The sequence below is a fragment of the Phyllostomus hastatus genome, unplaced genomic scaffold, assembly GCF_019186645.2.
Source record: "Phyllostomus hastatus isolate PE091 unplaced genomic scaffold, TTU_PhHast_1.1 phas_scaffold_182, whole genome shotgun sequence".
Taxonomy (NCBI): domain Eukaryota; kingdom Metazoa; phylum Chordata; class Mammalia; order Chiroptera; family Phyllostomidae; genus Phyllostomus; species Phyllostomus hastatus.
The window spans coordinates 20273751-20290400 of NW_025334013.1; the positions used below are offsets into that span (position 1 = coordinate 20273751).

Sequence of the window (16650 nt, forward strand, 5' to 3'; positions counted from 1 at the left end):
CCTTCAGTTTTCCATTGTCGCGTCCTTCCTCAATTTCTTCCTCCAAGCTTCCCTTCCCCATCTGCACCCCTCATGTCTGCGTCAGACCCTCCTTCAGCGGTCCCTTCTTCACCCCTCCCCAGTGCCCTGTCTCTTCCGCTCTGCCGGCTCAGGCAGTCTCTAACCGTCCAGTCTTCCAACCCAGACAACCTCACTTCTTTCTTCTTACCCCCTCCCCCGCACCCTCCACCTCCGCGTCCCCGACGCCAATCTCCTAGTATTTCCACACTTCAAGGACCAAACCCCCCCCCCCCACCTCCGCATTCAGCAAAGCCCCACTCTGTCTCGGCCGTTGGAGGGGGCGTGGCCCCGCGAGTAACAGGTCTCCCGCCCCATACTCCGCGGGCCCGCTCGCAGACAAAGACATTCCACAACCCCCGCCCCCTCCGCGCACTGTGGGAGGAGACACGTGTCCCGCTAGCGCTGAGTCACGTGGAAAAGAAAACGAACGAAGCCCGCGGCCATCTGCGCACGCGCAAAAAGCTCTAGCCTGCTCTGCACGGAGGGAAGAGGAGAACAGAGAGGCGACTTCTTCGGCCTCCACGGAAGTGCGCAGGCGCCGTTGTACGACTAGGGACTTTGTTCTCCGCGGAGAGACCCAAGGGCGGCGCCGGTGACTGGCTGCGCACGCGCGCCGCCTCATTTCCGGTGCTCTCTTTCGCTGGGTCGCTCGGGTCGGCTTCGGTGGCCGTCGCTCTCGCTCTTCCACCTCCGCCAACCGCCGCTCGGGCCTCTGCCGCTGCCGCGTCGCTTTCTCTATTTGTCGATCGCACATCCTCTCCGATGCAGCGCCGGGACGACCCCGCCGCGCGCATGAGTCGGTCCTCGGGCCGCAGCGGCTCCATGGACCCCTCAGGTGCCCACCCTTCAGTGCGTCAGGCGCCGTCTCGGCAGCCACCGTTGCCTCACCGGTCCCGGGGAGGCGGAGGAGGGTCCCGGGGGGCGGCACGGGCTTCGCCCGCCACGCAGCCGCCGCCGCTGCTGCCGCCCTCGGCTACGGGTCCCGACGCGACAGTGGGCGGTCCGGCGCCGACCCCGCTGCTGCCCCCCTCAGCCACTGCCTCCGTCAAGATGGAGCCGGAGAACAAGTACCTGCCCGAACTCATGGCCGAGAAGGACTCGCTCGACCCGTCCTTCACTCACGCCATGCAGCTGTTGACGGCAGGTAAGCCGGCCCCCTGGGTCCTTCTGGGTTGCCCGGCCACCCGGGAGCCTGGGTGGCAGCTGCTTTGTTTCTCTCGCTTCCCGCCCCTTGGGGACCGAGGCAGTCGTGAACTCCCCTTCTCTCATCCTCATCTTCGGGAGCTTGGATTTCGTAGTTCCGTCGTGGCCCGGGGTGCGAAGGAGAATGTCTAGGCTGCAGTGGAGGCCCGGAGCGGACTTGGCCATCTCCTAGCTCAAAGATGGTGATGGATAGTGCGAAGCTCCCGCCCCCTTGCCGACCCTTCCTCCCCCACCTCCTGCAGCTGCCCCACGCTCTGAGGGCTGAGTCTTCAAGAAATTAACCTTTATCTCCCCCTTCCCCTAGAGGGAAAGCTCCTTCGGCTGCTGGTAGCGGTAGGCGCCTCAAATGAGAGAGTGGGAGGTGAAGACATTCTGAGCGGGGAGGGACTACGGGAGGGAGGGCGGAGGTGAGGTGGGGTGAGGCTGGAGTGCCCTGTCCAGCGCGCCGCGTCGCTGGTGCCGAGTCGGACTTCGGCGGTAACTGGAGCTTAAGTTCCTCCGAGGCAGGAGCAACCTGTGGGAATCGACACTTAAGGTTTTTCAAATCAGATTCCTGTCTTTGACACATAAAATAATCGTTACAGAGTTGGGAAATTGGACCCCTTTATTTTACAGAGTGTGTTCACCATCGTTCAAGAAAGAGAAAGATGACCCTAGAGACAGTGAAATTGGGTAGAGCGGTAAACGGTGGTTGGTTGCATGACATTCTCCAACGAGATGGACAGAAATTGAGGAAGTTGTACTATCTTGTACCTGAAAGGCTTGGTCTTTCTGATTTTTTTAATTTTCGCTTCAGTAGTGAAATAGATTAGAAATAGTAGTCTTTGTTCTCTGTAGTCGGTAGACTAGCGCTCCTTTCCTGCTTCGTACTAGCCAATTACCTAGTCGGTCTGATTTCTCCCTAAAGCCCTCTCTTTTGCCGTCACTTCTAATTGAAACATTGTTTTAATAAGTATTTCTTATGATACCGAAATTTTAGTAAGTAAAAATTTTCGGCCTTCAATTCTGCACTCAGTAGTTGGATTCTGACAAGGTTGATATAATGGACAGATCGTTATAAAAATATTTTCGTTGCGGCGTTCTCTATCTCCCATCATTAACTGGTAAGGGGTCTTTAAAAAGAATAAAGCACGCGGCGGTCAAGAATAGAAACATTTAAAGTGCTTACATTTTCAATTCAGTGCTTTGGTGGTCTGTAACGCAATTGGATTGTTTGAAGCATTACTGTTGTGTTCCTCAGGCAAGCTTTTTGAGAGTAAGGAATGTCTTTTATCTTTATATTTCTCATAATTTGTCTTGCATATAGCAAACACCAGGTGTTTGGATTAAACGCAAGTGCATCCGGATTTAGGAATGAATGTCAGACTAAGTGGTAAAGGTTTACTTGGTAGTCTTCATTTTTATTTCCTCAAATCTTTAATTAGTCCAAGTAAAATTTGCGAGACTAAAATATCAAACTTTAGGACTTGAAGTGGTTGGTTTGGGCTCAAAATTCTGATCCTTAGTTACATACTCTTGGGAAACATTCTGAACCTCAGTAACCCCAACTGCGAAGTAGGATGGTAAATTGTGAGGATTAAATAATGTATAAAAGCATAAGCACAGTTCCCTTTGACCTGTAATCATTAGATAATACTGGGTTGGCCAAGAAGTTCATTCTGTTTTTTCCCTTAAGATGGCTCTAGTAGCACTTAGTTATCTTTAACTTCATTCAAAACAATTTTGTTAGATTGTATTGTGGCAACTGTCATATCAGCATGCATTAAAAAAACCCAACATTGGTGAATTTTTGTGTAGCCATTTTAATATTGAAGATGGAAGAAAATATGCTTTATTATTTCAAGAAAGATAAAAAAGCGACTGAAATGAAAGGTTTTTGCAGTGTGTAGAGAAGGTTCTGTGACTGATTGAACATGTTAAAAGTGGTTTGCGGAGTTTCATGCTGGAGATTTGCTGGACGATGCTCCACTGTCAGGTGGACTAGTTAAAATTGATAGTGATCAAATCAAGACATTAATTGAGAACAATAAATATACTGTACAAGAGATAGCTGACATACTCAAAATATCCAAATCAATAAAGTAATTGGTGAAAATGAAAAATGTGGAAAAAATTAAATGGACTTTTTGGCCAACCCAATATATTTCTTAGCATGGATAAATCTTGATATATGTTGGACTCAGCTTTAAGTTACTTTTGAATGATCTGGGAAAAGGATTGTAGTGAAGGAAGCTACAAGGAAGTATGAGACTGAGAAGACAAAACAGTAGTGTTTAAGCTCTGATTACGTGTGAGAAAAATATAGCTAACATTGTGCCAGGTACTAGTCTGAGCATGTAACATCAAATATTTAATTTTCAAAACAATATTATGAGGAAGTTACTCTTACTATCCTCACTTTTACAGATGAGGGAGTCGTGCATATAGAGATTAAATTGCCCAAGTTAACAAAATTAGTAAACAGCATAGCTAGGATTTGAAGTCAGTCGGAGTCTGCATTCACACACCTAAGCCTCTCTAGTTCTCTTATATTACCTTCAACAAATTGTACTTAAAAAATATTTTGTACTCTTGGGAAAAATACTATAAACCCCATTTGAATGCATCACAGTGCTAACAGGGCAATTAAGATGACAAGGGCAAGATACAGAAAAAGGAAGTCCACAGATCAGCACGTAGCCTTTACTTAGTTGGGGGAACCTCTGCCCATTTCCAGAGTTGCCACAAGAGCCAGACTGCTCTTCTTTACTGTTCACATAGCTCTCCCTGTTCTTTTACTTTATTTTGCACTTAGCAGCAGCTGATGCATCATATATTGTAGTTACGTGTGTGTTGATCACCCCTGCTCCTTCACAGCTAGAATGTCAGCTCCACCACTGTAGGGATCTTTTGTCTGCTTTGTTTACCACTGTCTCCTGTTCCTTGAAGAGCGTCACACAGAGTGGCCTCTTACTAAATATTTGATGGGTGGATAATTCATTGCATGATAGAAAAATATCAACACAATTCTAAGGTTTAGGTTTTGAGTATAGACTTATGTATTAGCAAAATTGATATTTACCTGTGATGACAGTTAAATGCATTTGCAGGAGCAAGGACTCTGTACCCATACTTGTTTTCTGAAACTAAAATAATTTATTTTATCATTTGTGTTAAATATTTACATAATAAACATACAGTACTTTTAAGTGTATCACTATTTTTCTACTTTCTACAATTAGGTAAATATAAGTTAGTATAAATAACTCAGGAATAAGTAAACATTTGAATAGATGAACAATCCCCAGAAGATCTTGAAAGGACACTTAGAAATCTATCTTCCAAAAGCAGTCAGTAGGGAACTTACATAGTCTGTTGGAACTTCAAAATAGTTAACTCCTTTGTTTCACTTACAGTATGCTATAGAAACATATCTAGATGTACCCATTGCATTATACAGGGCTAGAAGACCCATTTAAACCAGAAAGTGGAATTGCAAAGAAATTATAGATGAACTACAGGTATAAGTATAAATATTAGGAAAGAAAGGCAGAAGTTATCACTTCACAACATCATGATTGTTTACCTAGAAAAGTGGTCTGTGATGTGACTAATTTACAAGATAAAGATACACAAATCAGCAGGTTTCTGATCTACCAGCATTGGCCAATTTGAATTGACAAAGTGGTCTCATTTTTACTTTTTTAATTTGTTTTTAGAGAGAGGGGAAGGAAGGGAGAAAGAGAGGGAGAGAAACTTAAGTATGTGGCTGCCTCTTGTGCGCCCCCAGCAGAGGACCTGGCCTGCAACCCAGGGATGTGCCCTGATGGGGAATCGAACCAGCGACCCCTTGGTCCTCAGGCCAGCACTCAGTCCACTGAACCACACCAGCCAGGGCAAAATGGTCTCATCTTTAGAATAGTATCAAATGTCATGAGATAAGCAATAAAAATCAGTTCAAAGTGTATGTGAATAATCATAACAAACAATAATATTTAACCTTTATGGAGCATTTAACATGTGCCATGAGATGTGCTACTCATAATTTCACTCTCCTGGCCATTCTGTGAGGCAGAAAGAATTTTTACCTTAATATTACAGATGAGGAATATTGTGGTCACGTTGCCAACTTAAAATTTTATTGAAGGTGATAAAGAGCTGAATAAAAAGAGAAATATGTCCTGAAGAGGGGAGTGTGGAGGAAGGGAAGAAGAAATAGTGTTAAAAGGTGACAGAATTTTTATTTTATTTTTCTTAATTTTTATTTATTTATTTCTAGAGAGGGAGAGAAGAAACATCGACACGTGGTTGCCTCTCGTGAGCCCCCCCCATCCCCCCCCGCTCCTCGGGGACCTAGCCCACAACCCAGGCATGTGAACGGACTTGGAATCGAACCAGCAACCCCATGATTCACAGGCCAGGAATCAATCCACTGAGCCACACCAGCCTGGCCAAGATGACAGAATTTTTAAATTAACATGTTGATTTTTTTGCATTTTCCAAACTAATTCTAACTGAATTTATGTTTTCAACTTGACATGGTGAATATAAAGTAACTTTTAAAGAGTACACAATGATAAATGAGAAAAATTTCGGAGACAGTAAAATGATGAAAACCTGCTACATTGACAAAAATTTAAGTCAAACAAGACTAAGGGCTTGGGAGGTTGTGAATTAGAAGGAACTGAAACATTGCTGGTGGAAGTGTGAATTGGTACAACCACTTTGGATAACAGTTTGGCATTTTATTTGAAAGTTGAACATTCAAATTCCTTAAAATTTATCAGCTTCATTCCTAAGAATATGCCCAAAGAAATTTGCATGTGAATGCTTCATTCATAAAATGATGCACCTTCTTCACAGAATGGTACAACTTGTTTCACTGTTGATTGGATGAGATTTTCAAAATGAGGTAGTTATATAGAAATGAAAATGAAAAGAACAGCGACATGCAACAATGTGGAGAAATCTTGGAAATCTCATTGTAGGTGAAAAAGTAAACCTCATAAGGCTACATACAGTACAATACTATTTTTTTAGAACATATATTAGTAAGATTAAGCAAAACGTTGTTAGTATACAACACCTGTCCCAAAAAAGAAAGTCCAACCATTTTTAATAAAATGGGAATGGTTTGCACGATGTTGATGCAACCTGGCAGCCAAGGAGAGTGGACTGGAATACACACTTGATGACTTCACCATACTAGTCAGTGGGGGTGGTAGACTCCATTGAGTGAGCATGTGTACTGTGTAGCCGTTGGATTCAAAATGGCTGAGTAGAGCAACGAATCTGCATCAAATTTTCTGTTAAGCTTGAACATTCCTCCGCAGAAACTATTTGGATGATTCAGAAGGCACGGCTATGGGCAACTGGTTATTGGCAGCTTCATCGAAACAGCAGCCCACTCATGCATCACATCTTATACAGTTTTTTGGCGAAACCTCAAATCACCCAGGTGACTCAGACCCCCTACAGTCCAGACTTGGTGCTCCAAGACTTCTGGCTTTTCCAAAAACTAAAATTACCCTTGAAAGGGAAGAGATTTCAGACCATTGATAAGATGCAGGAAAATAAGACAGGGTAGCTGATGGTGACTGGGAGAACTGTGTAAGGTCCCAAGGTACTTTGAAGAGGACTGAGGCATCATTGTCCTAAGTACAATGTTTCTTGTATCTCCTTTAGTAAATGTCTCTTATTTTTCATAGTACATGGGCTTGGTAATTTCCGGACAGACCTCGTATATATCTGATAAAGCAGTTTTTTACAAAATTAAACGTGTACCACCCACCAATTGTACTTGGGCATTTATTCCAGAGCAGTTAAAACTTAGGTTCATATAATACTTGTACGTGAATGTTCATAGCAGCTTTATTCACAATGGGCAAAAATTGAAAACAAACCACATGTCTCCAATACATGAATAGTTAAACCATGATACTGCCATACCATGGAATACTACCCAGCAATAAAAAGAAATGAACTGTTGATGAATGCGGGACTTTGTGTGTATCAAGATAATTATGCTGAGTGAAAAACAATAACAAAAGGTTACATATTCTGTAATTCTACTAATTTAACATTCTTGAAAAGATGGTAAGATGGAGAACAGATTAGTGGTTGCCAGTGGTAAGGAAGAAGTATAAGGAGGGGACTGTGGCTATGAAAGTGTAGCTTGGGGAATCCTTATTATGGAACTGTACTGTACCTTGACGGTGGTGGTGGTTACATGAATCTGATTAAATTGCATAGAACTAAAGCCACAGCCAAATCAGTGCACATAAAACTGGTAAAAAAGTGGCATGGAAAACTGAATAAAGTCAATAGATAGTATTAATGTTAATTTCCTGATTATGATACTGTATGAGATTTCATATGTTATGACTGCACATAAATTGACAATTACCTTGAAAATTTTTTTTAGAAAAATAACCCTAACCTATAAATTGTGCCATAAGAGATCTGGGAGGCCATGGGCGATATGCCATAATCCTCTTTAAAAGTAAGAAGGGAAGACTAAGAAGGTCACTTACCAAGCTTGTAGCAGAGATGGGAATCAAACGCAGTTATGTCTAGCTTCAAAACTCTGCTCTTTCATTTGAAACATACTTATAAAAATACTCATCTTAGGAGCTACCAAAAATGAAAAGATTAAGTTATAGGAAAAGAATAAAGGAAATCCCACAAGATAGTTGAATTTGCTCTGACTGATATAAGGAGTGACATGGGTTTAAGTACCTGCTCTGTCACGAGTTTTGTGATTGTGGACAAGTTACGTAACTTCTGAGCCCATGCTTGTCCAGTTGTTAAATGGGGATAATCCTGGTTAAAAAGACAAAATGAAACAATACAAAATTCCTGACACATAGAAGACATTGGATGTGTTTATTGAAAGTGTCTGGCAAGGAAACAGATGGGTCACCTCTCTGTTGTTTACACCTTAGCTTTTCTTTGGCTCTTGGGACAATTAAGGTCTCCAGAGGCACAGATCATTTAAAGGAGTTAGTTTCAAAAGGGTAGTCTAGAAAGAACTTCTGCCTGAGGGTAAGCCACTTTTAGGAAGCTTCTCCTTGAACCCCCCACCCCCCATTACATCCTACTCCTAGCTTTGCCAGAGAAATGAGGCTAAGGAGAGATACAGAATTGAAAAAAAAAAGATAAGGCAACTAAACTGAACATCTGAGGCACCTGCAGAGCTCTTTTATTGCCTTTAGTTGCATGACAATATTTGAGATTATAAACTGTTACTTCCCAAATTATACAAAATAAGCATTTTTTGTTTAAAGAAAGCCCCCCCCCCCCCACACATACCTGCCATTGAGAGGTAATAATAAAAGCATGAGTTTTGGAGTTTAAAAAAAAAACTGGGTTTTAATTCTTATTTTTGGTACTTTATTAGCTTCTGTGAATTACCAATTTCTCTGTTTCAGTTTCATCGATTTGAAAATGGGTATTGTGCCATCTACTTAACTGAGTTTTTTTGTTGTTTATTTGTTTTTTTGTTTGTTTTTTAGGATAAGTGAGGTAATGTTTGTATTATATTTTATACAAAGTAAGCATTGAGTAAGTGTTCAGTCCTTTGCCTTCCAAACATGGAAGATGACCCTTCTTGAAGGCTCAAGTTGCCCCTTTGTCTTTTGCTTTCCAGGCTGACCTCTGATTCTTTTCTTTTCAGTTCTCAGTTTTATTTAAATCATTGTTCTTTTCTGTTCTCTAAAAATGCTTTATTATTCTTTTAAAAATTATGAGAGAAATTGGACAGAGCAATTCTGATTAAGATCTGACTAATTCAAAATATAGAAGGATGCATGTTATAGAAAAGCCCTAAATTCACAAGTCATTTTACAGTGCATATAAACAAAGCTACTAGGTTCAGTTTTGTACTCCTGCTTCCGATAGAGTACAACTGATTAATAGACTTTGAATCTTATCTTGCAGCAATCAAGTAAAGCTTCTGCAAAGTGGTATAAAATACAGCTTAAGGCCCTAACTAAACAATAGCAATTAAGAAACACTGAAGGACAGAGATAAAATGAAGTATGTAATTTTTTCCATGTTTTTAGAAGCTCCTCAGTGATGTTTTTATATTAAAAATGTGGCATTAGAACTTTTGAGAACTGAGTACCCACTTTTCCAGCCTGAAAACTCAAGAAAAGATGTATTCAGAGATGGGAGGCTTAAAACTAGTAACTACAAAAAGTTAATATTAGCAGTAGGTGGGAAAGGATGGAGAGGTTAGGATATACCACTAGCAAAAAACAGCAAACAAATAGATGTTCAGTGAAGCATTTAGCCTGTTAATTATAAAGTCAGATTTGTTCTCTATCCCAAGCAATGAAACATAAGCATATGAAAAGCACTGCCAGTTACAGTTCTTACAGGAGTAAATGTTTAGTTAAGAATGCTTAGAATATGATTAGCAGTTTTGTTATAAAGCAAGGGGAGGTGTGTGTACTCTCAGGCAGAAGTAGGTCACTTAGCTCACTGTGTACTATAACATCTGAAATTAGGCTTTTTAATAAATGGGAAGCTTTCTGTTTGAAATTCCGAACTCTTAGGTCAAAGTAACTTTCCTTCGTCTGTGTACTTTATAGCTGGACTTAGTCTAAACATTTTTAACAACTTAAAATTATACATTTGCAGAATGTCTTTGAAGTAGTATATTTTTATCCTAAACCAGTGATTTTCAAAGTGTGGTCCCTAGACCAGCAATATCAACATTACCTGGTCATTTGTTAGAATTGCAAATTCCTAACACGAACACGAGACTGGGGTTTGGACCCAGCAATCCAGCGTATAAGATCTCCAGGTGATTCTGATGCATACTGAAGTTCGAGATCCCCCTTGCCTTAAAATTATAGAAGATAGAAACACTGTGGGAATGTAATACGAGAACACTCTGTGTCACTTAGAATGTTCCACTGATTTTAGGAATATCAATTTATTGACTGTTCTCAGTGGACCATAAAACCTTTTAGTTGCTGTTCGTTATCTACACACTTTGCCCCCATCTCTGTTAGTATTCCTATCATAGCAGTTAGCTATACTTCATTGCTGACTTCATTGACTAGGGACTTCAGTGCATAAACATAGTGAAGATAGGGACCATATCTGACTTGTTATGGTGTGTCACCTACACTTAGGATAGGTGTCTGGCTCTTAGAAAGTCTCACATAGTGATTAATAATCGATTATACCTGTATCTCTTCTTTCTTCTGCCTCTTTTTAGAAAGCACTCAGACACTTCTAACAAGTGGATGGATAGATGAAATTCCCTAACAATAAATATTTTTGAATGCTAAGGTGTTCTATCTGATAAAACTATTTTAGTCTGTGAATTAAAGTACATTGATGCATTTTTTCCCTTTAGGACATTGAATTTGGGCTAGCTACTATAGACACTTCACAAGGAATGGGCTTTAATTAACATGTGTATGTATGTTATTTTATTCTGTTTTTATAGCAACCTCATGAAGTAGATATCGCCTTCATTTTTTATACATGAGGAAACTAAAAATCAGAGCAATTAAATGCCTTTTTCAAGCTCACACAACTAGTGAGTGGCAAAGACCAGGTCTTTCAGACTCTTAAGGACTGCTACTATCCAAAGTGCTATTGTTGCCCTGGCTGGGTAGCTCAGTTGGTTAGAGCATCATCCTGACACACCAAGGTTGCGGGTTCCACCCCGAGCCAGGGCACATACAAGAATCAACCAACGAATGCTAAGTGGAGCAACAAATCTGTTTCTCTACCGCTCTTTCTCTCAAATCAAGAACTTAAAAAATTTTTTTAAATGCTACTGTCACAGTGGAATTTTAATGGGACTCTCCATTGTATGTTTTATTATTGTTGTTATTATTTTAATCACCTGAGGATATTTACTGATTTTAGAGAGGAAGGGAGAGAGAAATATTGATTGGTTGCCTCCACTACACGCCTGCAGCCCTTCAGTGTACAGGATGAGCTCCAACCAACTGAACCATCCAGCAAAGGGCTCTGTTGTATGTTTAAATTATTTATTTATTTTGTCCCGTGTGGTGTGGTTTAGTGGGTTGAGCGCCGGCCTAAGAATCAAAAGGTTACTGGTTCAGTTCCCAGTCAGGGCACATGTCTGGGTTGAGGGCCAGGTTTCTGTTTGGGGGCATGTGAGAGGCAACCAATCAATGTTTCTCTCCCTTTCTTTCTCCCTCCCTTGCCCTCTCTCTAAAAAATAAATAAAATTTTAAAAATAAATTATTGACTTATTTCTTCATTAAGCTATAACTTTGTACTTTTTCTTAATGCAGGTTTTAAATTTTTTTAGTTCATTTATCCCCTTCCCCCATCTCTGTCTATTAGTTTTGTTAAATTCATTTATTCTAAGAAACATTTGAATGTTTCTGATGTAGAGACATTCACATGGGGGTGGGGTGAAAGAGCAAGCTGCTCTTACTAGAAGCAGGCTTTGGGTTTCCTAGTCAACTTCATTTAGCATTGGTGCTTTTAGTGACTATCTGAAATTAGCACATTCATCTGAACCATTTGGTGTCATTACATGGTACTTCGTATTTTTGCTTTATGCAGACTTGGAAATTTGCCTTTATTCGCCAGAACAAAACTTAATTAAATTGTTTCATTTATTCAGAAATTGAGAAGATTCAGAAGGGGCTCTCAAAAAAGGATGATGAGGAAAATTACTTGGACTTATTTTCTCATAAGAACATGAAGCTGAAGGAGCGGGTACTGATACCTGTCAAGCAGTATCCCAAGGTAAGGCAAAATGTCCATCACTTCTCTGTCTTTGTATGTGTGAGTTATGGGTTATGATAATGACTTAAGAGATCATGATGCATCGGAAACGGAAGCCTGTGAAGCTTCTTTTCCATGCTTATGTACTTGTTTCTGGCAGTTGAAACAAGTAAGTCCATAACTAATTGCATAGCTATACCCAAGAAAGAAATGTAATCATCTTTTTTATTTATCAAACAGAGTTTTATCCTCAAATGTTTGTGCCAGCTCTAAGCTCAAAGTAAAAAACTAAACCCTAAAGAGCTATTCTGTCAAAAGATTGACATGAAATCTAGATAAAGGAAATTATAACATAAATCCTTGATGAGATGGAGTTAATTTTATTTCTTACTCAGTTTTAAACTCTTTTTAAAAAATATTTTATTTTTAAATGCCAGGCAGTGGGGACAAATATCATATGTTCTCACCTTTAACTGGAACATAATCAACAAAAGAAAAAAAGCAAACAAAATATAACCAGAGACACTGAAATTAAGAACAATCTAACAATAGCCAGAGGGAGGAATAGCCAAGGGCACAATGGGGGAAGGAGTTTTCAGGAACCACTGTAAAGGACACATGGACAAAACCAAGGGAGAGAGTGGAAGTAAGGGAGGGAGGTGGGTTTGGCTGGGCGGGGGGGGGGAATGCAGACAACTGTAATTGAACAACAATAAAATAATTTTTGAAAAATAATTTTTAAAAACTTTAAATTTTATTATTTTTAAGGCATCCTTTTTTAAGAGTATGTATGTATGTATGTATGAATTTATAGAGAGGGAAGGGAAGGAGAAAGGGAGAGAGAGAGAAACATCAATGTGCGGTTGCTGGGGGCCGTGGCCTGCAACCCAGGCATGTGCCCTGACTGGGAATCGAACCTGCGATTCTTTGGTTCGCAGCCCGAGCTCAATCCACAGAGCTACGCCAGCCACTGCTATTTATTTTTAGAGAGGGTGGGGGGAGGAAGAGAGGGAGAGAAAAATCAATGTTCAAGAGAAACATGGATGCATGCCCCCAGCCAGGGACTTGGCTGACAACCCAGGCCTGTGCCCTCACAGGTAATCAAACCCACCACCTTTCAGTTTGAAGGCCAGCGTTCAGCCCACTGAGCCACACCAGCTAGGGCTCAAAGTTTCGCTTTTAAATACACGCTTTCTCTTCCTCTTCTCCTTTTTCCTTTTTTTCCGGGAAAGCAATTCATTATATTCGGTTTACCAAAAAAAAAAAAATTATTTAAAAAAGGATGCCATATGTCTGTTCTGAGGTGACTTCTTAAAAATGTCTATGTATATGTTAAAGTACTAGGAGTTGTAGTGTGATGTGGAAAGAGCATCAGATTACATCGGGAATTCCAAAATGAAGCCTAGGAACTGCTACTTTCATAACCTTAGGCTAGTCACTTTGTCAGTACAACCTCAGTATATCCTCCAAAGAAACAGGAATGGAACTCTACCTATTTTACAGGGTTGAAGATCAAATGAGACAGTAGATACGGGAATGTTTTATAGGAGTTTATATTTAGAAATCTGTTTTTATTTCCTGTCAGTTCAATTTTGTGGGGAAGATCCTTGGACCACAAGGGAATACTATCAAAAGACTGCAAGAAGAGACTGGTGCAAAGATCTCTGTGTTGGGAAAGGGGTCAATGAGAGACAAAGCCAAGGTAAGCTCACATAGTGAAGCAAGAAGACACCCTAATGCCTTCTTGTAGTTCAGGATCCAGTACGGGTGGATGTCTTACGAAGCTAGCACTTGTATGTGTACAGAATGTGACTCCTTTAAATATGTAGTGGATGTAAGAGATTATAGACCAAGTTGGTTTACTTGCTTGGAAACCCTGAAAGAGTTTGTGTGCACCCTGGTGATTATTTTCTTTCTGACTTATGACTGCATTAGTAATGGAAACAGCAGTGGCAACTAGGGCATTAGGAAGCTTATCTGTAAAAACTTGGAAGGGGAGCTGTACTAAAACTCACCCAGACTGAAAACACTAAAATGTGAATTGCACGTTCCCTTTCCAGTAACATGGAAAAGTGAGAGCAGTAATGTTGTAAGTGCAGGTAAGTGTGAGGATTAGTTGTCTGGTTTGTTTTATAGCCAGCTGGAATGTGAGGCCTGCTGAAAGAAGGCATGAGTAATCCTGACAGCAGAACCTGATGCTTATTTAAAATTTTTCATGCCATAGCCCCATATGTGTTGTACTCTTCGTAAGTACTGAGAAACTTCCCACCAAAACAGAATAGTCTTAGCCTTCTAGAGTCAGGTTTTAAATGAGACATACCTGCTACAGCCTTAAAACTTTCTCTTTCGGGCCTCCTTTTATGTAGCCTAATTGATGAACATTGTTTTCTCATACCCTCTTTATCTACTCCCAGTTCTCACTAGAAGAATACAGTTAGGGCTAAAGTGTGTTTTTCTAGCTAATGAGATTTACATGAGGTTTTCTTCTCTCTATCCTGATTTCTTTCCTCTAGAACTTCCCAGGCCATGTAAGCAGATAAGTAGGGCTGGTAATTAATAGCTCTGCCTGAGATTTAAAAGCAAATGCTTGGCAGTGAATGAATGACTCAAAGATTGCTGAACAGTGTGGAAATTCCTCAAAAAATTAAAAACAGAGCTGCCACATGATACAATAATTTCTGGGTATTTATCTGAAGAAAACAAAAACACTAATTTGAAAAGATATATGCACCCCTATGTTCATTGCAACATTGCTAGTTATAGCCAAGATAAGGAAGCGACCTAGATGTTCATCAATAGATAAAGGGGTAAAAAAGATGTGCAATGGGAGGATGCACTTGCACACACTGAGATATTATTCAGCAATAAAAAAGAATGAAATTTGCCATTTTCAACAACATGGATGGACCTAGAGCATATTATCCTAAGTAAAATAAGTCAGAGACAGCTACTATATGATCTCATTTATATGTGGACTCTAAAAACACAAAGTAAATGAATAGACAAAATAGAAATACTCATATAGGGAAGAAGCTGATGCCAAAGGGAAAGGGTGAAGGGATGGGAATAAAATTAATTAAAATTTATTTTACTCTGCTTTTTATTTTCACTTTTATTTGTCAAAAAAATTACTAAACATGAAAATTATCAAATGTGAGACATGACAAAGGAGGAAAATCAGTTGATAGAAAAAGACCTGGAAATGATAGCAATTTTGGGATTTGCAGAAAAGATTCTAAAATAGTTATTATAAATATAATAAATTTGTTCAAGGGTGTAGAGGAAAAACAATTAGAGAGATGGAATTACAGAAAATGAAAATGTAATAGCTTAAATGCAGATTTCACTTGATGAGCATAAGATAATATAAGCCTGAAAGAAAAAAACTAGGAGGGAGTAGAAATCAGAGAACCTAAAGGTAGGACTTTTCAAGCCAAAATATGAAGATAAAAAGACTGAAAGACAATGAACAGAGTCTTAGTTGCCTGTGCAACATTATCATGCAATCTAGCATGTATGCAATTGTAGTTCTAGGAGTGGATTCAGCAGCAGAAAACAATTAAGGAAAAAAATAAAACTAAATAAAAGTAAATGCTTGGCAGTGAATCAATGATTGGCAAACAGCCCAGCCTGACCCATGTTGCTTAGTTGGTTGGGCGTCATCCCACAAAGCGAAAGGTTGCTGCCGGTTTGTTAAACCTGGGCAGGCCACATGCATAGGCTGTGGGTTTGGTCCCTCGTCAGGGGTGCATATGAGAGACAACCAACTGATGTTTCTCTCTCTTGCTTTCTTTCTCCCTTTCCCTCTCTAAAAGTTAGTAAAAAAAAAAAATGAATAATTGGCAAACAGCTGTTATCTGAGTGGAGATGGAGTTGTGGAACTCTAATAAGAGCTCCACTGACTACTGCAGGAATTCAACACAGGAGCTAACTTTTAGCAGCAGCAGACCAGTTGGAGGTATAGCAGATTATGTAAATTACTGTTCTCCAGAGCTTGTTTTATTTCTTATGCTTTACTGTGTTCCTTAAATGTTACAGTTATTTCTTGCTGTCCCTTTGGCCTTGGGGTAAAAGTGTCATTAACTCCCTAACTGGTATGATTTGATGTTTTTATTTTTCTATAGGAGGAAGAGCTGCGCAAAGGTGGAGATCCCAAATATGCCCATTTGAATATGGATCTGCATGTCTTCATTGAAGTCTTTGGACCCCCATGTGAGGCCTATGCTCTTATGGCCCATGCTATGGAGGAAGTCAAGAAGTTTCTAGTACCAGTAAGGAAATTCATATCTTGTATCTTTTGAGCAAGAGGGAACTGGATCTTGTGCTGTTGCTAAGGCAGGGGTTCTTAACCAGTGTTGCTTTGTAACCTGAAATTGCATACCAAATCATGCACTTAATGTTTCTTTTCATGAGGTGGTCTGTCACTTGTTCCAAGTTTTCAAAGCACCCTGCCCCAAGGCCACTCTACCCATCTTTGTCTAATATGGTTTTAGTTACATATCAGTATCTTAAACCCACAATGTGTCTGGCATTCTAATACCTGGTTAACAAAGATTTAACAGGATCTTCGCTGAGCTAAGTATTTTGGTATTAGTGTGAAACCAGGAGGTTTTGATAGGAATGTAACTAAGATGGTCATAAACCCCTTGTGCCCAAGGGTTTATGTTCTAGAGAGTCTAG

At 40.2% G+C, this 16650-nt stretch overlaps 1 protein-coding gene across 2 annotated transcripts in view; it reads left to right on the forward strand.

The window, feature by feature from the left end:
* Window positions 1–534: 534 nt before the first annotated feature.
* KHDRBS1 (KH RNA binding domain containing, signal transduction associated 1) overlaps window positions 535–16650 on the forward strand; it is a 35303-nt gene continuing 19187 nt past the window's right edge. Inside the window, exons 1-4 of one of the 2 annotated variants that reach the window (XR_006787998.1) lie at window positions 535–1204; window positions 11867–11991; window positions 13556–13672; window positions 16095–16241. Coding sequence is in view for 1 of the 2 variants with exons in the window: in XM_045859578.1 (XP_045715534.1) it covers window positions 823–1204; window positions 11867–11991; window positions 13556–13672; window positions 16095–16241 (771 nt within the window). In the remaining variant the exon portion in view is untranslated. The remainder of the gene's footprint in view (window positions 1205–11866; window positions 11992–13555; window positions 13673–16094; window positions 16242–16650) is intronic. The other variant, XM_045859578.1, reaches the window with a different exon arrangement.